At 35.8% G+C, this 26,524-nt stretch overlaps 1 protein-coding gene across 1 annotated transcript in view; it reads right to left on the reverse strand.

Annotated features, from left to right (window-relative positions):
* Positions 1-26,108, reverse strand: part of CEP128 (centrosomal protein 128kDa) — a gene marked incomplete at its 3' end in the record, with an annotated part of 62,340 nt that extends 36,232 nt beyond the window's left edge. The window contains 7 exon segments of the mRNA XM_009578510.1: positions 6,263-6,379; positions 16,319-16,391; positions 17,135-17,226; positions 19,694-19,815; positions 20,760-20,886; positions 24,435-24,521; positions 25,962-26,108. Coding sequence (XP_009576805.1) covers positions 6,263-6,379; positions 16,319-16,391; positions 17,135-17,226; positions 19,694-19,815; positions 20,760-20,886; positions 24,435-24,521; positions 25,962-26,108 — 765 coding nt within the window.
* Between the last annotated feature and the right edge of the window lie 416 nt (positions 26,109-26,524).

Here is a 26,524-nt window from a genome sequence, read left to right on the forward strand (position 1 = left end):
CCCTAACTTGCTACATTAGCAGCTAGCATGGGTCCGAGTATGCCACCTAGACATACCAGCCAGGCATTTAAAGATAGACTGCCCAGATATTTCAGTGACAGATACGTATGAGACTTGCTCATGTTCCAAAACAGAGTCAGATTCAAACTACAATCAAAACTGAAACCATCAGTCACAGGTGGCATAGCACAGAGCCAAGGGGCAAGTATCAACAATGCATTAAAACATCCAGATGGCTCAGAGCACAGATCAAGTTTACATTTGTCTAAAAAGATCAGAGATAGAGACATGCAAAAAGAGAATTTTTAATAATGCTTTTGACTGTCAGTCTATCCCACTCTTTGCTGAAAATCCGCCAGCCTCTTGCACTTCACAGTATGTGCAGTGGGAGGCAAACAGAATTTAAGTATTCAGTTGCATAAAGAAAAAAGAAAAAAATGCTTCCTGGCCTACCCAAGTTACTAGCTTAAGACATAACTCTAGTCATTGCCTTACCACAGTCAGTGGGTTCAAAATGTTCTATAAAGATAATTCTGTTCACCTAAAGCGTGCAAAGTGTGAACACTGACTCACTTCACCGAAATCCAGGAAGCCAAGCACAGGAATTAGTAAAGCCATCCAGGACATCCAATGCATATAAAAGCTGTTTAAAGCCCATTTTTAAGAATGATACTTGATCTTGTTTTAGAAAATGGATGCATAAATGCAAACAAACAGTACAAGTTGATGGTGTCTTCATGTTCAAAACAAAGCACTGAAGAACCTCAAAATAGTTTTAGTTTACACAACAAATGTATTTTGTTAAAGCAACCCATATATATGTGTCAGTAGCACTGGCAAGGTGAGCATATTTGTTCTCCTTTCTAAGCAGAAACACATTTGTATCAGGAATATAGAAAAAAGAAGTATGAAGAAGTATGCTTTGCATGAATTTGTTTGCTAATTGCAATTTTCTAATTTACAGTAATTGCTGTTTAAACAGATAGTGTTTAAACACACCAATACACACTAAGTTAAAAAATACATAAAATTGTAGAGAAAATTTTTATCCACTTACACACAGCACATAGACTACAGATTCAAAATACTAATGCAAATTTAGATGTTAAAGATACAAAATTTTATATGTCAAACTTTCTTTATGATCAGCATACAACTAGATATCATCTTGGTTAATAAACAGTCTATTATTATAATAATAGTGCAATACAAATAAAATGTTTGCACATCACACAAGACAGACAGAAACACAAGACAGACAAGAGAAAGACTGAAACAAATGTATCGTCATGTTCAGTTAGACCCTGAAAATATATAATTTAATAATTGAACTTTAGGAAGATGATTCTCTTAAGATGGTAAAATACTGACAAGTAGTGGTCAGTTACAGGCACTGCACTTTCCTTAAAAATAATAACTATTTAAAACTCACAAGATTTCTTAATTAAACCAACTACTGATCAAATCCAAAAGTCAAATTTGATTTTGTTTGGTTTGAAGTGTATAACAGGCAAACTAATGAAAAAATTGTCTCATTAAATAGCCACAAATGCTTTAAATAGCATTTCTTTGTAAATCATTCAGACCACATTAATTGACAGGATTTCAGAACTCAGTCCAAACCCTACCCTCCTTCCAGTAATGTTACTTAGGAAGCATCTTGGAGAAATAAAAGAGGACAGAAAAGACTTTAATAGAACATTACATCCACGCAATGATCACCACAAGACAGGCTTCTGACAGAGCTAAGAGTCCATCTAACGCGTAATTTAGATTACAAAGGACAAGAAACAGAATAACAAAGTAAAAAGCTGCTCTTAAAAATTATGTAGAAACATGCTTCATCCAAATAACAACTGCAGCAAAATATTTAGTTATTTACTTCATTCTCACTAGGGTATGCAAAAGGAATTCAAATACATTCTTTCTAACATACAGCAACTTAAGCTAGAGATACACACCATGCCCTAGTAACATTTATATGTTATAAAGACTAATTCTTGATATATTCCTCAGTACATGCTGTCCACACGCACTTCAAGCTCTCAGATGGAAAGCTTTCTCTCCTAATCAGTATCTGCAGGAGGCACGTCTACCCTTCCCTCTCCTCCAACATGCTGTATTTGTATAAATGGAAGACCGTGTCCTCACAGTCCTCAATCCCAGAGTCATTAAAAGAAAGGGGCAACAGAAGATGACGGGCAATGGAAGACAAGGGGCAACTGGCTATCACTCCTCAAAGAAATTCAGGTTTGTAATGAGCAACATTCCGTTCTTAAGAGACTGCCCATACACATATTTACATGGGTGAATCCAAGCACCCCACTCCAAATGGAGTACGGACCAAAAAATTCCAAGACCATCACTATCCAGGTTAGTATTAGTATTGCAGACAAGCGTCATTAAAGAAAATTAGAAAAATGAAACCTAAATAGCTACCGTCATCCGCAAGCCTTCTTGCAGAGAACCAGCGCAAATATTTATTAGAGTTTACTGGCTCAGGTTTACATCTAAATGTGTTCATGCTTCACCAGTGGAGGACATCTCATTTACTGGAAAGCAGCTTGGCTGCTTCTTCTGATACTTCAGGCCAAATATAAGCCACCACAAGAGGAACAGCTGATTAAAAAGCCAAGCTGCAGAAAAAGGCAACTAGCCTCTCCCTATGTTGACAGTGTTCATTAAGAGTATTTTCATCTACAATGTCCCCTAAGAATCTTTGAGTGAGTACACACTTGTATGGATGTACTGAACGAAGAAATCCACCTTGTTCAGTAGGTGGTCCTCAGTATCAGTCTGTATATCCCATGAGAGATCAAAGGAGTGCACTGATGAGACTGTTGCAGACTTGAGAATAGCATCTGCAATAGCCGAGTATCAAAGCAGCATGAAAGAACATATTTCACAATAAGGAAGAAAACCAGCAATGTCATATATTTTGTGTTAAGAAATTGCTGTTCTTAATGTACAATGTAGTCACACTTCAACTGCAAGGCAGCCAATAAGTAAGCTTCCACACTGGAGTCTTTGAGAATCTCTGTTCTTGAAAATTCTCTCACCTATCAAGCAATCTTTGTGGCAAATGTTACCACCACGTGATGGGCGATTAGTAACAAAAAAGTTAAGTGACATCAGATATTTTAGAGAAAAGCCAATTATTCTTACCAGGAATTTTATTATTTTCTTTGGATTTTTTTTAAATAATTACCTTGTAGGCTTTTCAGAAATTGCCTACTTAAAATATAGGATATTAAAAAAAAATATTAAAAATGGTGTAAACTATGGAGTTTTTCTAACAACTTTGCTCAGAGATCTTTAAAGCCAAATTTAATTTTGTCTATAGTAGAGAAAAATAAAAAATACCTTAGCAAAATACATCAATTACATTGATGCAAGTAATGAAAAAATCAGTAAGAAGCCAACTACTATGCAGCTTGAAAATACATTGTTGAAATAAAACCGTTTTAAACTATTCATATTAATAAATTTTAAATACTTCATAGTCATAAATTATTCATTCTATTTGGTTTGCCATATTGAATCTATTAATCTGTAACACCACATACAAGGAAAAAAATTGAAAAATCAAAAACCAGAAGCTCAAAAACTCAAAACTGCTACACCCAATTCTCAGACTGTTTTAGTATTGGCATTTTTTCCTGTTTGTTTTTAATTTGAGATTATATCAGTTTAAACTTTTTGCCTCCTTAGACATTCTGATATTCCTGTTTCTTCTATAATTTACATTCCGTTACAAAGTAATTTTCTTCACAAAGCTTTCCCACACAGCAACCTCTCAAGACGATAGCACACAGAGAGGCAGCATGTACAGGATGCAGACTATTTTGCTCTCAAAAACAAGTGTTTTTCAAAAGGTAGGGTGCAAGGTGGTCCAATTTGCCAATGTGAGAGCTAAAGAGCTCAGCCAACTGTTCAAGAGATGTTGAACCATTCCTGATAAATACAAACACCATCCAGAAGTGAGACCATTTTCTACCTAGAGAAGGACAAATTAACATGAATGTTCAATAGGGAAGGAAGATGGGACAGCTGGATGGAAGCTTGTAATAAGGGTCTGAGATATAAGGACCTTAGCAATATTGGAGTCTAAAGACATCTGGCATGTAGGAAGTTGCAACTCTGTCACAAAGATGTTCTCCAAGCTCTTAGGACAGCTATGACAGAAGAAGTAGCAGGAAGAGGACATACTGTTTGTTGCTACTGGGAGTGTAACAGAAGTCTGTGTTTCAAGGGTGATACTGTCTCCATATTCCTCTGTAATCTGTCAAAGAAAGGTTGCCTAATACCTATTGAAAGAAGCTCCCTTCTACACTTGTCATCTGACACCACCAGGTTCTATTTTGCATGTTAAAGGTTAGAAGCTCCTGAAAAATCCATAATTCATTGCAACGGGAGTAATCTATGTTTTATTAGGATTCCCAAATATGGTGACAAGAGTCCAGTCCAAGAAATCCAGAGTCATGACTGAGATCAGCTACCCAGAAGGACAATTTGGAGATATGAGCCCCTGCTTGAGAGAGTGAAGATAATCACCAGGTATGTGATTCTCCTCCAAATAGCAGCAGCTATGAACATATGGCATGTGGAATAAGCCTCTTCCAGTCAGGATTGGCTCTGAATCTTGGCTTGGGCAAATTCCTAATAGTAAAAGTTTACGAAGCAGACTAATAGGTGCTGAGCTTTCCTGTAAATTGAGAATGAGGACTATATATCGAAGTTTTGAACAGTGGTGTCAAAAAATCTTTTAAATAGAAAGGGGCTCCTTGGGAAAAATAATTTACAAAAATATGCACAGAACAAAATAAAATTTGCAGGAGAAAAGATTAAAACGTCTTCATCTACAGCTGGACAGCTTAGGGTAATGGAAGGTCAGGGATGTACTTAGTATTTCATATTCATTTTGCATGAAATTCAAAAGATGAGCTACTAGGAAAAAAGGTATCCAGATGAGGGCTCATGATCACACAGCCAATCATATGAAAGTCTTTGAAATACTTTTCAATCCATTCACTTGAATTCAAGTTCTCCTTCTAAGGAAACCATGGCCGTGTCAATGTATCTTTACAGCTACAAGTTATTATCCCTTTAAAAGGATAAAAAAAAAGATTGTTCCAAGCTGCAGATAACGCTATCAAATGACACCAACTCACTTCATTAAGCATCCCTCTACCGGACTGAAGGCACAACCAAAGAATCTAGAAATGGATGTAGGCATATTAAAGAGCAATGAAAACTGTAATAAAACACTCTCGTTCTTTTCACCCACTAGGACATCAATAGCGGGAAAAATGAAACAGTAACTCTTTCTGAAATACTAGCAGAAGCACTACAAGCATTTTGATAAACATTACTTTTTAGCTATATAAAAAGAGCATCTTACCTTCTTAAATATGACCTCTTTGAAGAGTCTCTAGCCTTACATGAAATACAAAGTGTCAATCTAAATTAAGCTTCCTCAGTATCACTGCACAGTATAAAACAACTGCCTTCCAAAAGCGTGTATACTGTTGCTAGTATTAAAAGTGAAAAACAAGGAATTGCCCATTTCTTCTCAACTATAGTATTCTATTGCATAGTTAGAGACAGCATTGCATATCATATCTTAAGGGGAGTGAAATAAAAAGTTACACTATGTTAAGACACAGATTTTCCAAATAGCAGTAAAATCAGAAACAGAGAGATGTATTTTTCATACACTTCCTAAAACAAGCAGAAAAAAAGCTACTAGCTGTCTCCAATTTTAATTCATAATATAAATATTTTTATTTGTCTCCTAAACAATATTTTATATTACATCAGATACTGTTGAATGAAATGTTTGAAAAGCAATTAAAAGCTGTCTGGCCACTACAGTGCATTTGATTGCTTGTTGAAATAAATTAAAAATAAACTGCTCACTGCAAGCCAAGTTTACATTTTAGAAAATAAAGTGTTTTATTTGAGACAACCCAGCTAATGACTCATTTGTTTGGGGTTTGAGGGAGGGCATAGGGGGTGGGTTCTTTTAAAGAATGTTTGTGCCATTTACCAAAAAGGTCTAAACATGGACGAGACCGTATCATGAAGAACAGAGACTGTACTTGTTATCATCTGGTCATCAAAACAAGCAGATCTGGACTGATACAGTTAAAAGAATGTGCCAAAGATATGAGCACTTTTGCCAGTTTGACAGGTACAGGCTCACAAATGCAGCACGTTCCTAACTTAATCCTGAATACACAGGAAGTTTTCATTTGCATACCTCTTGTAATTGAAGAGACATATGTCCCAGTTGGTCCTGCCGCCTTTCTACAAGTTGTCTTTCAGTACGCATTTCTTGTTCTATCTCCTGAAGTCTTCTCTCTACCCGTTCTGATACCTTCAAAAGGAAAAAAACCAACCCTGCAGGAAATTAGTGCATCTTTTACCATATATTAAGATAACAACGGCAAAAAAGGTAAATAGAGTATGGGGCAGAAAGAAGAGAGAATACAACTTTAATTTTATTAAATAAGGTTTAGAATGGTATAGAAAGTAACTGGAGTTATAGCAGTGAGTACTCCAGAAAAACTCAAACAGGGAACTGACCTGCTATATTGCTAGCAATATCCTCCTTTAGGTATATGCATATTTTTCTCTACAGTGGTGGTTCTATTCAAGTGCTAAATATCTCAATATCAAGCTTGGTGCAGCCTACCCTGAAGCTGCAATACAAAAAATCTTAGCTTCTCTGCCACAGGCCTGATTAAGCTCTGGAAAGTCATTTCGTTCACATCTCCAGTCTGTAAAACAGACCAATGTTTGCCACTTTCATACTCTGAAATCTGTGAGTGAAAAGTAGTAAACAAGAGCTAAGTACATGAGAATGACTGTAATAGCACAAAATAATCACATCACTTTAAGACTTTTTCCCAATATTTTGCGAATCCATGTACGAACTAATACAAATAACACTAGTTATTTGTTAAAGCAATTTGGATTATAAACACAATATTTCAATCTTAAACTAGAGCACCAGAACTACTTTATTTTTGCATTTCAAGCTGCTAGCAAACAGCACCCTCTCGTGGGCAGCAAATTAAATTTATATTGTTAAAGCTGAAGATTAGCAAGGAAAATATTTATGTATCATTTCCTCCCTACCTTAAAACTAGTTATTTTAAACAGTCACTAGAAAGCAATATATCTATTACCAAACAGTATTTAGATAAAAAGAGAAAGACTTAAAACACCATTCAACTACTAGTTTCTGATGTATGTGGCGGGGAACAAGTTCTCATCTGTATTTTCACCATTAAGCATGCTTCTACTAGCGCTAGGTATATGCATGGATAGAAAATTTTAACGTGAGCAACACAGTTGTGTAGCAACAGAAACATAACTAAGGTTACATTTATATTCTGGGCTTCACGAGTACATCAGGTTTAAAGAATGAAACAGTCTTTTTCTTTACAACAGAATACATCAGCTTGAAAACTTTTCTTGTTTGTGCAGCAGATGAATAGTCAGCTTCCAATTTGGGATTTTGTATTTTCTCTCAAAACCATCAGGAGATGCTCAAAAAACATACAGCATCAAACCACACTAGAAAACTCTGCAGTCATAATCCAGAATAATTACTTACTAAAAACTAATGCATAAAAAATAAGGACTACATCACAACATTTGTATTTGTTTTGACAACTATGACTTAGTGTTACTTCTAATAATCCACAAAATACTGCAGCGAACAGAAATAACAATACTATTTAGCTGGAACAGAAAATAACACTTTGTCATTAAACTTGTTATATCTTTGCTGAAAACTGGGAAATACCTGTCATCCTTTTCTCCAGATCTATCTAAAGTACACAAATGAAACAAAGTCATGTTTTTACATTTTAGAAAAATCTTGGCTATGTGTTTCTGAAGGCAGAAGCTTTCTCAGCGGTCTCACACATCTTTTTCAAGTGAAGTTAAGCAAGAGGACACTAAAGCTATTAAGAAAGAAAATGTATAATTTAGACTTGACAAAAGATCCAAAAGTAACATCACCCCCAAGACGACATTCAAAAGGAGAGATCAGTAACTTCCTCACTGACACAGGTCTAGTTCACCACATGCACAGCAGATGACTTGACACGAGGCAGCACTAGGCAAGCTTCAGATTCCTGCAAACTTCAGATTTCATTGCAAATTATCACTAATGCAAAATGAATAAGAAAGTAACTTTTTACTAACTACAAGATATCAAGTGATTTGCCTTGCCTCTGACTTCTTTCAACTCCCTCCAGAATACAACTGTTACCCTATTTCTAACAAGGTACTGAAAAAGATGCATTCATTATATTTGTCAGGTGTACAGAAATTTCAGAGTTACAGACATAATCCTCTTTAAAAAAAACAAACAACCAAAACAAACCACCAAATATTTTGATGCTACTTATAACTCATTGGAAAAAAAGCCTCTATCAAGAAACTATAGTTAGTATATATAGTATATCATTAGCTCATATCCTCTGTGCACAGAGCACAGAAAGAAGGGGCTGGAAGGGACTTCAAAGGCTAGCAAACTTACTGCCTGGCTAAACACATGACCTTTTATATCTATATCATTCTTCTACAAGTCTATCTAACCTGCTCAAAAACATTCACAGAAAACTTTTACAGCCTCCCTAGACAATTCATTCCATTGTTTCTAAAATGACCTGTTTTTCCTAACGTACAGTTTTAGTCCTCTTTGCTGAATTTTACCCTATTAACCTTGTTCTATTCTCTAAGCCACATCCAAGACTGGATACTGGATTTCAGTTCTGTTTTCCAACATATCTGAAGTCCATCTGCAGACATAACAAGCATCTCTATATTGCATCATCTAGACTATTAATAAAAACTTCAGAGAGAACAAGATCAAGAATACCAACATGTAAAATTCACTTCACTAACTCCTCTACTTTTAACAGTGAACAGTTTACTAGCTACACAGGTATCTGGACAGTTGTGTGTTTATTCTAGACTATATTCAGTTCTACCATATTTTACTGAAAAGCTTATTAGAACAGTATATGAAATTCTGTCTAAAAATACCTAAAAAAAATGCTTCAAAATATAGAAAACCACTGTTTCATCCCTGTAAATCCCTTCTATGATATAAAAATGTAATTTTTCTTGACAAATCTCTGTGGTCTGCTCCTTAAGTTTCTTTTTTGTTTGCTCTTGGATGTTTACAAATAAAGTTCTGGAAAAATAATCAGTCTATTTTCTCCTTTTTCAAGATTTGCCTGTTTTCAACATTCCAAGAACATTTTTTCTAACTCACCGCCACAGTTGTCCATGAATACTCCAAAACAGCCATTAGTGGTTTTAAGATCACTTCAGATGGTTACGTAAGTTGCGTAGCTAATCTGCACCAGGTTATTTCAAGATATTTTACATGCCTTCCTTCCCCCCCTAGTACTTTAAGCTGAGGTCTTACACCCCCATTGCTGGTCACTAACTTGCAGCTTAACTTGTTGGCAAATATTAATGTTAAAAAGGTGTTAAACGGGAATCAACTTTCTTGGCACACCGTGTCAGTAGTTTCCCCGCTTCTGCAAGGAACAGACCAACTGCTTTGGTCTCCCTGAGAAACGGTGATGTATTTACAAGTGAAACATCATCACTCTTGATGTCTCTTTGTTGGTGTATCCTATTATCTACCACTGTGGCCTTTCTACTCTCCTATATTCGCACTAATTTTTATGACTGTTCTTATTAATCTAATCTAGTTTCCATTTTCTGCGTTCTTTCTCTTTGTGTCTGAGGTAAATGCAGAGCTTCTAATTCAGCCAAAGAGATATACTGCTATACTTCCCACTTTGTTGTCAACTTTTCCTTTTTTAAGAGGATTTGCATAGAACATGTTTGAATATTTGCCCAACTCTCATTTCCTCCAAAGACTGATTTTTTTTCTGTATAAAATCAGTCATTTCATAAATAAAAAATCTGCAAGCTCAAACTATTCCAAATATGTATGAAATAACAAAAGACATAATAAACAAAGAACAAACCTTAGATTCCTTAAAGCTATAATTTTTTCCATCAGATTTTTGTTGATTTTTTTCTTTGTAAAATAGAGCTTAGCATACAGAATGGTTGACTATTAGTTAAAGAAAGTTGTTTTAGGATAAAGGAATAGATACCACATTGGTTAACATTTCTTTAGAAAGAAAAGTATTTTCTGGTAGACAAAATGCTTACTATGAAATATTAAATTAGCATTAATCCTGAAAAAGAGGATTAAACAAAAGGAGCCTCATAAACACTATTTTTAGCCTACTTTATAAAGAACAATACTTAGAAGATTACGGTCTTTCATTTGTGCTCGTCATTCCCTAGCCTCCCCAAAACTCAGCTGAAATTGGCCAATAGATTCAAATGTTCAGTGGTACAGAGCTGTCAAATATATTTAGACTTTGTGAGAAAATAAGATCCTAGACAGAAGTGATCTCATAAATACCCCATTTAGGGAAACAGGGAGAACTCAGCCTTTATTCCTTTATTTTGGCTGTCAGCAAAGTACATGCATTTAGTCTGAAATTAAGTATTAGCCTATTTAGCGTTCTAAAAAAATATTAGGTTAGAAGTATAAGAAAATAAAGCTAACAGTGAAGCCAGAATGATGTGAAGAAAGCGTCATGGGACTTTGGAGGCATATCATGGTGAGAAAGCATAATATGGGAAGAACGTGAAAGTTCTTGTACAAGGATTTAGATAACCAGGATACAATATAAGTTTTTGTAGGGTGACACAAACCCAAAAGCGTTCAAGTGGTAAGGGAGAAGACTGGGAAAGAATGCAGAGAGCACGCAAGTCCATAGTAAATTAGGCTTTATTATGTTGCACCTTGCAACCGTGCAAAAGAACAAAGTACCGTTGCTTATGGCTTCCTCTGCATTCTCTGGAAAAGCTGCTACGTCATATTCACATCCTAGCAGTGTTTAGCAGTGTTTACCTCCCCTGAACACTCCTTCTAGTTTGATCATCTTTTTACCTAGTGATACTATGGCATTAAACAGGGTTTATTTGCGTATAACTTTGCAACCTTTTTGTCACTTTTTTTAAAACTGCCTTACTGCATTTTTATATTTAACTGCTGAAGTTTATCTAACCTTTCTACTTCTATCATTTGGCTATAACTTTTGGAAGGACTCCTTTTTACCTTGTATAGTTACATCAGCTATCTTTTGATCTCCTTCACATCTTTTAATGCATTTATTCAAAGTCACTACTATAGCTTATTCAGATCACTTCCACGTTGTCTGGAAATATCCTACCCTCTTCATTCCCCAACATTTTTCTAAGAAGCTTCTTTATTTTTGTGCAACTCTTTTTCAGAAACCAAACATTATTCTAAGAGGTTTAACTTTTTTGCTCCAGTAGGGATGGCAAATGTAAGTTTGTTTTGGTCACTGTTGCAGGGTGAATATTTCACAGATTAAAAGCCATGCACAGGACTCCTGTTTATAACAAATAACTGGTTTTTTTCTTCTGGAACATTTCTACTTATTTGCTCCACAAAGCAGTCAATGCACCACCTAAAAACGTAGTTCCCCCAACGTAACATTTACCCAGTCTACACTGGTGTAGACATTACCTCCCACAAGAATTATGTTCCCTGTTTTGTAGCCTCTCTGACCTTCGTCAGTTTGTCACAGAGCCTGTGACACAAAAACAAGAAAAATTAGAAGCAGTTAAGTGTTAACTCATTAATTAGTACATGCAGAAGAAACTCTAAAACTCACTTCTCTTCCTTTATCCCATATGACCCTGACTCAGGACAACATTTCTACCATAAGATTATGCATCTTGTCCTCTGGATCTTATCAAAAGCCTTAGTGTAGACAAGTGATTCACTGAAGAACTGGACAAAGAATATGGAGGTTCTACATAGTGACATGAAATGCTAGCACTAAATTATTGCATTCACAACATATTAGAATGTGATTTCAAGGATGCATTTTTAGCAACACAGACTACCTGAATGATAATCACGACATTAAGAGCTGTGTCTCTGCGTAAAGCTTTCAGGTAGCAGCAAAATCTATGAAAATGGATTAAGCTATCAAAAAGTTCCCCCACCACCAATTAAACACAAATAATAGAATGTCCTGTTTAAAACCAGGGTGACATTTAAGTCATGCAGCTAAATATAATCTTGTGGAAGATGCTGGATGCTTAATCTACAAAAAGCAGCATCCTACTTCTTGACTTTCTCTCCTGTTTTTCAGTTTTCCACTGTTATTTCTGCTGCACAAGTCCTGCTGACTGAAATCTATTTCAGCAGATTTTTGTTGCCTTTCTTGTTATGACCTATTTTATCAATGTGGTCTTGAAACAAAAGTATTAAACCCACCAAAATAGCAAACTTCTTTCACAGACATGACTTTAAACATTGTTAAACTTTTCCCTCATGGCAAATGATAATATGTGATATACAAGTCACCTGTGCAGCGCCAAAAATCCCTATATAAGATCTTCTGAAGGACAGTTCCTTATCTGACAATAATCCTGGCTCTCTGAAATATCGTAACCTTAACTCCATCTGAGACCCATTTCACTTGACATGGCTATCTTTTTCCACAGACACAGCCTACACTAACTTTCTAATAGCACCATCTCAATTAAGCATCTACTTAATTTGAACAAATCTGTGCTTCCGTGCAGTTGCCTTTTATGCATAAATATCAGCTTCTTGTGCTATTTGAGATGCGCTTCTATACCAGGAGATTGCAACAAAATATCCAAGAGGGCTATCCTATATAACATAAAGTGAACATTCTTTCAATTGTTTATAGGTCTGTATGGACATTCCTCTAGTAAACATCCAAACTCTTTTCAAGAAAAAAAGGCATCTCACAAAATGTCTAAATAAGATAGGAGATTTTGATATAGAGAGAGTTGTAGAGCCTGCAGTCTTTATACCAAGACTGCACATAGATTCTCAAGTACAAGGCTATGGAGAGTGCTTGATTTGAAACAGGCATCCAACTATGCCTGTGTCACCACCTCAGATGTCCTCTGGTTTTTATACTGGGGTGGAAAAGGGTCCCTTTAAAGGTAAAATTAATGTGCATTGATTGTGTTGTGTGGCTCTTAAAAAAGTATTCAGATTCAGCATCAAAAAGGCTCTAAGAAACGTAACCTCTAATAAAAATAAATTCTGAACTAGTGACTCAGAACAACTGTAGTGACTAGACCTTTATCACCACATATCTATATGCAGGCAATTTTCAAACAGCACTCAATATACTGAACAGTACAGCTGTAAGAATTTAGATTTATGTTCCTACAGAAATGAAGACTTAAGGACACTGAACTGAAAAGAATGTTTCTATCATGAACTCATCCTGTCAAATTATCAAGATTTCAAGTTGACAATTTATCGCCCAGAATCATAGTAGAATACAAATACAAGGATGGCAATGTTGGAGGTAATAAACAAACACTCCAAAGCGAAGTGATAAAGGCACTAAAGGACAAAAGTTCCTAAACAACTTTGCATAAGGTAGTTGTGAGGAAAAAAAGTATTTCCTCCTACCCAACTCACTTTCACCAATGAGAAATCAATTCTGAATTAAATAATCTCATTAGAAGAATTCCTAAACACAGGTACTAAAGGATCTCAAAAAACTGCAATAACAGACCACAGTTTCTACACGCACTCTAATTTCATGCTTTGCTATGCTCACCATTAGAGTTATTTTTATTCTTAATGTCCATACTGAATTCTCCTCTTTTGCATTTACCTCATCTCACCAATTCTGCCAGCCTCATCAGTGTAACAGTAGATCATTAGGCTTTGAACAAGGGCAAAGGATCCACATCTAATATCAGAGAGCACAGGTAAAGAAGCAGTGCAGAATGTTGCTACCACTAGGCTTTTTCAGTGGTGTGGAATTGCCTGGATACAATGAGCGATTAAGCATCAGAATTCTTCAGCCTGAAGAGAAAGGGAATCCTCAGAAAAGCCTCTGAAGAAACTGAACAACCTCCTCCAATGATAATTACAGATAAAAAAGCAGTTAGATTAAAAAAAACCTTACAACAAAAAAAAAAGCCAACCACAAAAAAACAATCCAAACACACCAACCAAATCATACCAAACACACCCACACCCACACACACCCCAACCAAAAAAAACCAAACCACCACAAAGTGGCAGGTCCTCTCACAAGATGTAATCTATCCGGAGAACTCCTTGCTATAGGACAAGTAAGATGATAAAGATATGCAAGTTATAACAAAGACTGGACAAGTTCCAGACAAGAAATCCACAGAGGCATTATTAAGTACAGAAAGTACAGAGATCAATTCCAGACCAAGAAGCTCCCAAGCCACAAGTGATTAGACCAGTATCGTGCAGAATTATCATTAAATGCCTTTCTATTCTAATATCGTTCACTAAACATCCACTTTTTGACCATTCATCATACATGGCTAGATCTTTCCTAACTACGTATTTCTTCTGCAAATTGAACCCCAGCAACTGTTTTACCCTTTCAAAGAAGTCTTTGAATGAGTGGCCTTTTTTATTTTTCCCCTTTTATTTTTTTCCTCTCCTTTTTCTGGTCTTCTCTCCTTTTGCCCAATGTTCTTCCTAAAGATAATAAGCAGCAATGAGCAGAATATTCCAGCCGAAGTCTTACTAGTCCTACACGTGAAAACCATCTCACTGCAGCGTTTGTGTCTTCGCTAAAAGAATGTCATTAAACGCTTCAGCTTTCACAGCTTTATTGGATGATAATGTTCTCTCCCAGCTAAGACTTATTCTTCTGGTATTCCCCTTACCATCAACAAACTACAGAAGGCTTCCTTGTTATGCTTCACTTCTCTCATTTTTTGCTTCTCTCAGGTCAAAAGTTGTAACATTCAATTTCAAATCTGGCAATCCTACTACAGGAGGTGACAAAGAGCTAGTTATTTCTTTCATTAATGAAAAGACAGTGGCTGCCAGCATTCCAGAGGATTGAGGAGGAAGGTTTGTTTCTCTCATTCAAAGGCATTGAACAGTTGTAAAGTAGCCAGCTGCAGCAGCTATCTTCTTGAGAACCATCTTGGTTAAAATTTACTGAGTTTGCTAATTTCCTGGTCCATGAAAGAGAGAAAAAGTAAGCATACTGAGAAGTAGGCCACAACAAGAAAAACCCAGAGTTTTGCAAGTCGAGAATTCTTTATCAGATAAACTTATTTTATCCTACCAGGCTATTAGGAGAAAGCAGAGATAACATTCTAACAAAGACAGCCTGTTATGTTTTTCTAGGAAGGCTGACAAGGCAAGTCTTCCTCCACTGATGGATTCTATCATATCAAGTATCTAACTGGTACGGATAGATTACAGTCTCTTGAATCCCTGTCCAACTTCATCTAAAGTCAGGAACTTACACAAGTACAACTATCAAGTCTGCTGGTGCCAACAAATGGTCTGTGCCAACAATGTGTTATCAGTGACAAACACATCTCTAAAGCTCTTGACAGAGCATTTAGTACCAATTCATGCAATTTTAGGGCAAGGTGAATCACCTATGGGAAAATAAGGACACATAACACTTGCTCTGAAAAGTCAGCATTGCTACTGATACCACATTAATACTTACACAAAGCATACACTCAAGTCTTACGAGTGGAGAACTACCTACAGGATTTTCACCTCCTAACTACTGGGGAGATTCTCAAATTCTCTTGTTCCTACAGCAATACGCTGTTTGACTTCCATCTCAATAGCAGATCTCTTTCACATTTAAGTGATACAGACTGCAGTTAGTCTGCTTCCAGCAGATACAGGAGGCAAAAAAGAAGAGACTATCATGGCTGTCCTGCCTCCTCTGTAACATTTGTCACAAAGCCTTCAGAGAAGAGTGCAGCCCAGAGAGACTCCTCCCATTATGCTGCACAGATAATAAGGATTGAAAAGGATGGGGAGGGAGGGAGGAAGAATTATTCATCAACATAACATGGGAAAGCTTGTATCTTTCAAAAGGTATGAAGTATGACAGTGTTCAAACCAATGTTCAAAATTAAAAAGCAGCTTTCTCCAAGACTGTGAATTTTGAAACAGAAAAATTCACTATATACACACTTGTCAAACACTTTTACTTTAAACAAGTACCTGAAATATAAAACTTGTCTTGCTGATTTCATTATGGAAGGGTAACATTATAACAACTTATAATAGCCTAGATAAGATCATGTTCAGATATATGTACTAATACGTGGTACTGATCACCAACACACACATTAAACTAGAAGCCCTGATTAAAATACTAAATATAAATCATCTTTTCATGTTAGTCACACTCACCGTTTCTTGTCTTTGGGACTCAGTGAGCTTTTCAGACAATTCTTCTAGAGTCTTTCTTAATTCAGCATCAGTCCTTCATAGAAAAATGTAGGCAAGACAATATACTACAGTGCAAAAACTAAATATCAACTGTGATAATTTTAAGCAGCAACAATCTCTTGGATTTTTGTGCTACTTCAATTTGTTCTACAGCCTCTAAATTCCTAGCATAATTAGAGACCAGCCTCAAGTGGAAAATTCATGATAAAAAGCATTTCCATTCCTCAAGTGAAGGTAACGGAGCATCTAGTTTGAAAGGCTAGGTATCAGGTCAACAAGTACAAGATTATGAACACATCTACATGGTCCTTTTGAATACTACTAGTTCCTACTAGGAATTAGCAGACTAATTCCTGTTATTGCTATTAGACAAAGCACCATATGTTGAGACAGTATGTACTTTAAAAAAACATTATGGCCTGCATGAGAGCTTGCCCTCAAGAGACTCCAGTACCAAGAACAAATAAGGAGCAAAGTTGTAATAAAAGAAGTTCCCAAATCCTTGTCATTTTGTCCATATAATAAAAAAGGAGGGAAAAGCCACATATACTATACAAATCAGAATTGATGGGTGTTATTTACATTTATAAATACTGCACAAGATGACATGGAACAAGCAGTTCATAATACTGCTTTCATCTACATGTTGTGCAATTCCCCACTCTCCCCAAAATTTTTGCTTTAAATACAAAAGAACAAAGGAGTTTAAGAATTATTTAAAAGCATACAAATTATTTTCCACACTATTCTTCACATGGAGTTATATTCTATTTATACCGATTTCTTCTTGAAAGCTCCCGACTGATGTCATCTCCTAGGCGAACTTGTTCACTGCTGAGATCTCGAAGAGACTGGTGGAAAGAATGCAGCTGTAAATTAAAGTACACAAATAAGCTCAGGCTTAGGAACCCTTTTCCTCTGATATTCCAAAAATATGTATACACATATATTGACACTTTTTAAAATAAAGCAGATAAAAATAACCTACAAAATAACAAAATTCCATCAACTGCAGATGAGCCTGGATGAGTGGATGAGGCTTGCATGCTTCTAATTCAATCAACTCTTCACAACACTTGCTCATTGAAGTTTAATTTTCAATACATTATTTGCTAAACCAAGTTTCCCAACTATGTTTTTTTTTTCTATGGTTCAGAGCTTGGTCATTTTGGTTACCTGACACTGCACCACCTTTTTAACCAAAGCAAGTTGAAAGATCTGAACAGGTGAAGTCAGGAGAGACACATTTCCTGCTAATAAATGTTAGTATAAGTGAAACAAAGTTCTGCTCAGCTACATATCTTACTATAAAAACATGGCATATGAAATTGGAAGTGACCAAGCAGAACACTATGATGTATTCAGGAACTACCGAAGCACTGAGGAAAGGTATTTTACCTTGCCCAAGACTTTACATACTCTACTAGCATGCTTTTTTCAGAGCTTGGGGAAAAAACAAAACAAAACAAAACCACAAAAAAAGAAAAACCAACACACACATCTATTTTCCTCTATAAAACCTCCCATATCCCCCATTCAGCAGGCCCCCAATTTATAGTCAAAGTTTTTAAGGGAGCAAATAAAAAAAAGTAATAGTCCATCCATCCTTCACGGGATAAAAAGTGACAGTTAATCCATCCTACTGCTGTCAACAGCTCAGTGGCCAGGACCATCATTATGAAAAACCCTGGTTTATAATACCCCCTCATTCTATGCCCAAGACTTAAATCTGGATCTTCCACAGCCCAGCTGACTGCTCTCAACATTCAGACACAGGCACTACCATCTCCCCTGTGTGATTAACCAGAAATTTCAACCTGACCCAAGAGACTTTGAAAAACACAGCATATTTTCAGAATGTATCAGCCTAAGAAGGAGAGAGACTCAAAAGTGTTAAAAGCCCATTCAGCTGGAAAATTACGTTAGCTAGAAGCAGTCAGAATGGGAATAAAGGGACTGTGGTTACAGAAAGAAGAAAAAGACACAGCTTTAGTTAAACAGTACTGCTTTATCTCTGTCCCAAGTTCTACCTATGGTCATGATCAGTGACTACTTCTAGTTTATCATTTCTCAAAGCACTATCCTCTCCTTACAAAATAATTAATGACTGAGTAAAGCCATGTTCACTCACTGAAAAACAAGAATAAGGAATAAACCAAAACAGGAAAAAAAACTATTTGCTTACATAGTTACTTAGTATAAACTAGGAATTTTGTATGCGTTGCAGGAACTCCCTTGAATAAAATTTCTAAGATATTTATAGAATATTTAGAAGTAGTCTAAAATATTTCCAAGCTTTTTGGAAGCTTAGGAGGAAAGATTTCCATATAACATTATTTCCTTCCAAGGATTATGTTCCACACTAATCTTGGGGGAGGAAGGAATAGGGGGAGAAGTAGACTGAAAGGACAATGAAACAGGGGTAAACAGAAGTCTAGGAATTTCTGTAGCACTCAGACTTCCCAAAAAGTCAACTGAGAGAACGTATTGTGGTTAAGTTTAAAATTAATTATTTGGAAGTTGAAACTGATTTAATAAAGCCAACATGAACACCTTACAATCAGTTGCTTTAATATTAGTCATAATACATTCCTCCTGGACAAATCAGTCCATACACAGGGATTCACTCAAGCAGGTCTAGCCACTCTGTCTGAAAGAGCAAAGCAGGTACTGAAATCTCCTCTCTGTCTGTAGGATATAGAAAGCCTATAATCTTATCCATTAAAGTAATTAATGTTTTTTTTTCTGAAGAGTCTGCAAGTAGACACAAGTTGAGGGGTATGAAAATTACCAATGCCATACACATCCTCTCCTCCTCGCATCATCTGCCTGAAATACAGGGTCAAATTATCCTACTCACAGGTCAGACCTAGAATTAAGACGGAGAACTAGCTGGCTCAAAAATCAATCCAGGCTACACTGAAGTAAACAACAAAAGCACTAAGATCCTGTGCCATTAACTAAAGCAGAACAATCCCCTTTATAGCCACACTGGATTTCAGCATGTAGGTGAATGTTAATCACATATTCAGAGATTATTTTTCTTTCTCATACATGGCCTAAAAAGTACAGAGATTATTTTCATACATTACTTTTGATATCACTACCATCTGCGTCTTTTTATCTATAATGATAGATTTGCATGAAAGTTCATGACATTGACAGATACAAGAGGTGACTGCCTAATAAAGAATGGCACGTAACATTGAAAGCACACTTCATAGCTGAAACATTCTTAGCTGCATCATCAGAATAACCTCATTTGATGTAAAAGCGAAGAGCCTGGTGACCACATATTGCCTATTTGGAGAAGCAACTCCCATTAGTGCTCTGTACCTGGTCCAAATTATCTGCCTCATTGACAAATCGAACACTTGCAGATCTAGACCTCCGATGTTTATTGCCCTGTGAGTCTCCATAATCCCTGAGAGGAGAAGTAGGCAGGAAGTGGCGGTACCCTTTATGAGATAAGAGATAAAAAAATAAGTAGGAAGACAGAACTTTGTATGGGAAATTTTTCATTTTGCTTCATGAAAAACGTGTGTTTCATCTTGCCAATATCCTTATAAGCCACATTACAGACAAAACAACTACTAAAGTTACGTAAAATGCACAGGCATACTTCTTGTTTAGCTCTTCCCAGGATTCTTCTTCAATTTAAATATTTCTGGAATACAAGTATGTGATGGGTAAGAAAAAGGTTTCCTTTGTTCCTCCAAGGAATAGGTAGGTTTTTTCCTCAAATTTTATTTGCCCAAGCAACAGCTTTTCCTCCACTTGGATCTATTATAGCTTCAAACTACAGTATTTCACAGCTTCTACATTAGAAAAGAATTGAAGTTTTAGAGCTTTCTACTAAAATACATTAAATGCTACTTCTGGGAGGAATACTCCTCCTATACACACCTTTTCCTAAAATAGAATGAATTTTCAGAGATACGTACAAGAAAAAACTACTTTTCTCTAGGTTACACATTGGTCAGTTTTTTCCTTTTCCACTGAGCCTTCCATAATTTCATCCACATCCATAATCTTATGCATTTAAAATTTAACTTTCCTTTTTGCTGTGAAGCAAGCTTCAGAAGCTGCAATATCATTGAATTTAACTTTAACTTGTATGTACCTACAACTCATGCACTGGACAAGGAATTTTCTCTGCTGAAAGAATCAATGTTTCATTTATATCTCTCGGGATATCAGCAGAAAAGACTATGTAACAGAAAGCTATAAGAATTTACCAAATAAACTGCATAACTTAAATTTCTAAACTGAATTTCTTTGAAGTAATCAATGATGACTTTTCATGCCACTATCTTTACACATTTTCCTTCTTAATTTCCTCTTTCCATACAACAGCTATATGACATAATTTAAGTATACTCAAGCATCTTAAGTATTTTACCTGACACTCCTTCTCCATCCAGATCACTAGGGTATAAGCTCGAGAGAGAAGCACTTCTCATTCCAGAGTTTTGGGTTAATCGTTGACTCCTTAATTGACCTATAGACTGTTCCAGTGTTTCTTTTAACTGCGGAGAAATTACAATTTACTGAAATATGAACACAGACAGATTATAAAAAATGCATGTAAAATATTATTTTTCAAAAAAGTCATTAAGAGAATCAAAACTATTTTTAAGCCAAGTATAGCTATGAATTAATAATAGCTTTTCTTCAATATCTCGTATGTCATATTTCCATAACTATAGCAAAACTGTATTGGCAGCTTCAAATATCAAGTTTCTTAAAACAGTGGTGCAACACACCAGGAAGACTCAAAAGAAAAGTATGTCTCGTACAACCAAATGAAGACCAATTTGCCAGCAATGCTCAATAACAGCCCTGCAAAATCCAGAAAACAACTTCAAAGAAATTTTTTTTTATTGGGATTTTTCTGCCAGCGCTACCTGGAATTCACTTGACATATGGCTATCAAATTTCACTAAGCACCTTTACATCAAGCCCTACTTTTAGTAGTTACACCTCCAGAAAAAGGCAGCCATTCCCAACTTAAGAGTTCAGAACTAACTATATTCCTAAATAAGTTCCTCATTTTTCAAACTTGCATCTTATTTTCTAAGATTGCATTTGCTAACTTTGGTTCTTAGCCACTTGCTTTTGTCACACCTTTATTTGACAATCCACAAAACACCTAAAGGTTCACCTTTCCTCTCCGTAACAGAGGCTTGTACACAATGGTTAAATTGCTGCTTTATTCTTGCAGAATTATACACACTGTGTTGGATCTCTCTCTGGGCGGCACTTCTTTCCCAAAGCATAAAATACTACTTTAAATCTTTTCTGAGTCTTTCAATGCTTGTTTAGGTTCTTTTTAAAGTATTATGTTTTCATTATATGGTATTATTAAAACAACTTTATTATCACTAAGAAACTCTCAAACCAAAAACCTTAAGGATTTTCTAATGTTTTCTCAAAAAGACAGAGGCTACTTGAGGGAAAAAGATACAACAATGCATGTATGTAACAAAAGATCACTTTTGTATTCAAAAAGCTAAAACTTAAAAAAAAAATTTCATGAAAATGCCAGAGGATCAAAGAAAGAACAGCAATAACTTAATTTTCAAATCTAACTTGACTCTGTCAAAGACTTATCTTGCACCTTTAATAAAGAAATAAAAACTCTGAATTAAGCTACAGGTGCTCAGTTTGCATGCTTTAGCTTTACAGCACTCATTTTCATCCTTTCTATGTGAAACCAGACAGCTGGATTTTTTAAATTTTTTTTTTTTTTAAATAAAGAACCATGACAGTGTCCAGAATTAACAACCTTACTCTTCAGTCTGTTTCTTTAGAACAGAACAACGGACAATTTTTTTTTTTTATTTTGAGTTATAATTTACATTATCAACATTATTATATTTTAAGGTATTTGTTTTCTCTTAAAAAACAACTTAATTATTAAAAGAAAGAAGAGAGGCTAGTGACAGTAGAAGAGAGATTTTAAAAAACACAAATTTGAATAGTATATCCTTAATATTCACCAATCTGAATTCCATTCCTCGACATCTCATCTACAAGTTGTTTAAATCCCATCAAAACAGTGCCTAATATTTCAGTCCTTTCTCATTTCTTTTTAAATTTCTTTAAAGAGACAAACATCAGTGCCATTAGAAAAAATGAAATTAAAAAAAAAAACCCAAACAACAGATCTTTCTAAAAGGCTAATTACTTTTAAACCCCTCCAAAGCCTCGCAGGAGCAAAAAAAAAACACCTCAAAAAATTCCTCTCTCTCCCTCTCCCTCCTCCCCACCCAAAGAGCAGAACGGAACCTTTTCTCTACTATTCTTGTCCTCCAGGGACATAACAAAATCACAGACCAACAGTGAAGCCAGCAGGAGATTAACTGCTCTGGAACAGAGCACATATGAAGAGTACAATGTTCCCACCACTAGAGAACCAACAATAGCAACGATGAAATAAAGTTCTGAGCAGCAAACCTTCCTGACCCTGTAAGTTACTTAGCAAGTTTTGCATTGACCCACAGGCAGAGCCGGGGCACCTCAAAGTGCGGTAGTGAGACTAATTTTTAAATTAGAATGGAAAAGAGGTCCTCAGCAGCCCAACAGTCACCAAATTCATAAATGCAAATATGCTATACAATGGTCTGAAGAAAGTCTTTTTTAAGAAAAACATCACAAAGAGTTGAAGAGTCAGACATTACAATATTCAGTATAACTGACAGAACCTAAACACATACCCCATTCGGATGAAAATATTCTTAGATAAACAATCTTGTCTAATATGGTAGAAACACTTGACCAACTATCATTATGAAAAAAACCCCAACACATTACCATCCAAATGAGAAATTTATTCAAGTTTTTCTTAAATATTTATTGTAGAAGGAAAACAGATCCACTACTTCCTGATCCCAGCTGCTTCTTCCCACATACCAAATACATGCAACATCTATTCTATGCAAGTGGAAATTTCTGCTTCAGAAAGGGAACAGGAACTCAGAGAAACATGCTATCTTTACTAATAAAACTGATTTTACTCTATTATTTAAAGCTCAAGCAGGAGATGGTTAGTCTCTAGATTTCTCCTCCACTTGAGCCATAATCAAAAGCCACCTAGCATGACTAAGAAGAATGGACATTAAGGCAAAACTAAAATTTGAGTGATGTCTTACTCACCTTCATGTTTCCCAATAGAAAAATCTTTCCAGAATAACAATGTTGAACTACGTTTAGTATCAGCATTTGTTAAAAACAGACAACCTTAAATGGTTCCAATGCCCACCAGAAATTCCACTAATTCAATACCTAAGTAGAGCTTATAAAGACACAAACAGCATTCAAAGAAAAAAAATTGAGGCATATAATATCCCCAATTACTTCCATGCAGAGCTTGTGCACAATGACTTAGAAAGCAAGCTGTCTGAAGAAACAAGCCTTCTTTTCTACATATTTGCTTCTTCTCTCTTTCTCTCTACCCTCACATGCAAAATATTCCTACATCTCATATGTATCTGTTTCAAGGCAGCACCGGCTGCAGTTTGTTTGTAACCAAGTTATAAACCTCTCTTGCCCTACCAGCACTAATTTGTTTTACCTTCTCTGTCTAGACACGTTTTCAAACTTGTAGAAGCTTGATATTTATGAGAATTTCACCCCTTCTGCAATTTAGATAAAGCTGGTCGACAGATTCAGCAGCTGTTGTAGAATGACAGGAAAAAACCTACACCAGTATGATCACAATCTCATTCCCTGCTGTAATTCAGCTTTTATCTTACCACTTATTCATGCAAAAGAAACATGTTCCCTAGTACTCTATTTCAGCTATGCACGTTGTACTTGGCATAGTTTCATAACATAACAATCTATTTGGTGGTTATAAACCAGAAAAGTAATGAAGCTACAAAACCTGCCAGAGTTTCATTATATAACATATTACTATAGTTTGATTTAGATTGCTCAAATAAATATGAAAAGTTTCTGTTTACATCTACTTAACTCTTGATATATTCTGTCCATTACTACCAAGTTTTCAGCTATGAATTCAGTTATTAGCAGAAAAGATTTAAGAAGTTAAGATAAACTGAAAATTGCTCACAGTTGCTATTGCTTCGGTTTGTTCCTTGTTGTATTCTCTGTATTGTCCTAGCAAGTGGTCAACATGTCTTAGATTTCTGTTGGTATCCTTAAAAAAAAGTTTGAGGAAGAAAAGTCAAACCAGAAACCTCCTCTAATCAAATATTACTGTTGTCTTTATTATTCTTGGTTTATAAGAGTAAATTGATAACACAAGTGTTTTTTAAAGGGTCTAACCATTCAAAATCCTATTCAAGTAATCAAAATCTGAAAATATACAGCATGGCTAAAGGGAAGGAAAAAAAAAACAAACCACAAACCAAAACACAAACAAACAAAAAAACCCCACGCTATCATTTACAGTACAACAGTAAGGCCTCGGCTTCAAACAAAACATTTTATAAGTTTCAGCCACTCTGTGGAAAAACCTTTTTAATCCAAAGATCTTAACATTACCTGCCTGTAAAACAGAATTAAGTTAACTGAGAAATAACAAATTTTTGAAGATCAACACGTTAGGTAAGGCCTCTGTGTGAGCATTCTCTGACCAGATGAAGAGCTGGATCAGATGGCAGATCTGCTGAAAAGCAGTCCACAAAAAGCAATTAGCTCAAAATCAGAATTTCAGAAGAGCAGCTAGGAAGAGGTTAGAGAGAAACAGGACAATACCAAAGAGTCGCTTTTAAAAAATAGTCAGATTTCATTCTTATTAAGTCATCTCTCTTCTAGCTTGATGATTATTTTCTAGCTAAGAAGTTTTGAAGTTTAAATTCAGCGTTTTATATGGATTTTTCTCTTCTCACATATTAAAAAGTAAATATTGCCAGCCAAACAATACTTCAACAAAAGTGATAATACATAAGCCCACCCACTCTAGGTATTCAGAACTGTCAGCTAGAGAAGAATGGGAATGACTTCTCAAGCAATAAATGGTGTCAAGATAGCTAAATGTCTTCTCCCACCTGCAAAACAGATTCAGAGATTTCCTCTGCTGTCTCCACTGAAGAAGCAGGAATTAGATGAACACTTCTTCCTGCTCGGGTATGGATCTCTTGCAAGTTTACAAATACTGCTTCTCACTGTGCTGTTCCACACGTAGAAAATATTTGAATTGTAAACTCTATCATGAGGGAATTGACTGCCTATGTATTTACTTTATTAGGAACTGGGAAATTTTACACAGTACAAGACAACAAAGATGGGGCTGGAACTTTCTGCTACAAAATGTAATGCCTCTTGTGAGAATCTGACAAAGTTTATTTGGTATTATTCAGTTTGCTAACTTTATAAACCGTATTACCAAACACATCATTGTTTCTAACAACATTCTATTACTGTCTGAAATAAGAGCTGTATAAAAGTGTAACAAGCCACATACTTTTCAGCTCAAAGGCAATATGATCGATTTCCCAAAACCTTTTTGGTTTGCACAGAAAGAAATGTCTCCCATCAGTACAGTATTTTCCACAACTTCAGAAATGAAAATTTGACCCTATGTTAGGGAAATGCAGACTTTATAAATACTTTAAAACCATATTTTGTAAACAACCTGTAAAGTGCTTGCTAAAGTATGGATCTTCTCTGTAACTTCTTCAGCACCATAGTTCCGAGCTCTGTTGTGGGATGCTCTCAAAGGTGGCCGCCTTCCCATTCGACCCCTAAGAAAGTTATCTGACTCACTGGATGAATCTGCCATTAGTATCTTGAAACCTAGGCAGGAAGACCAGAAAAAGTAATGAATGTTAAATTGTAACTGAACAGTCTGAACAGTCTCTGACAATATTCCCAAAACAACTTTATAGACTCAGATGACATTTACATTAGCCTTTCTGGTTCAGGTCACCAGTATGTACTTTTGAAGCAGATCTTCCAACTGCTCCTCAGTTATTATGATTGTTCACACCATGAAGCAATGCCAAGATGCAAGAGGCAGCGCCCATTAGGAGAGAACTAAATCAAAAGATGCATTCTCACTAGTAAGTGTTCAGTACCCAGGATAAGACCATAGCCCAAAGCAAATTCTCCCCCCAACACATACAGCAGAGACATCAGGGCTTTACCAATTGTTTGGTAAAGACTCATGCTACTTATAGAATCATAGAATCATTAAGG

The sequence above is a fragment of the Fulmarus glacialis genome, unplaced genomic scaffold (genome assembly GCF_000690835.1).
Source record: "Fulmarus glacialis isolate BGI_N327 unplaced genomic scaffold, ASM69083v1 scaffold36785, whole genome shotgun sequence".
Classification (NCBI taxonomy): domain Eukaryota; kingdom Metazoa; phylum Chordata; class Aves; order Procellariiformes; family Procellariidae; genus Fulmarus; species Fulmarus glacialis.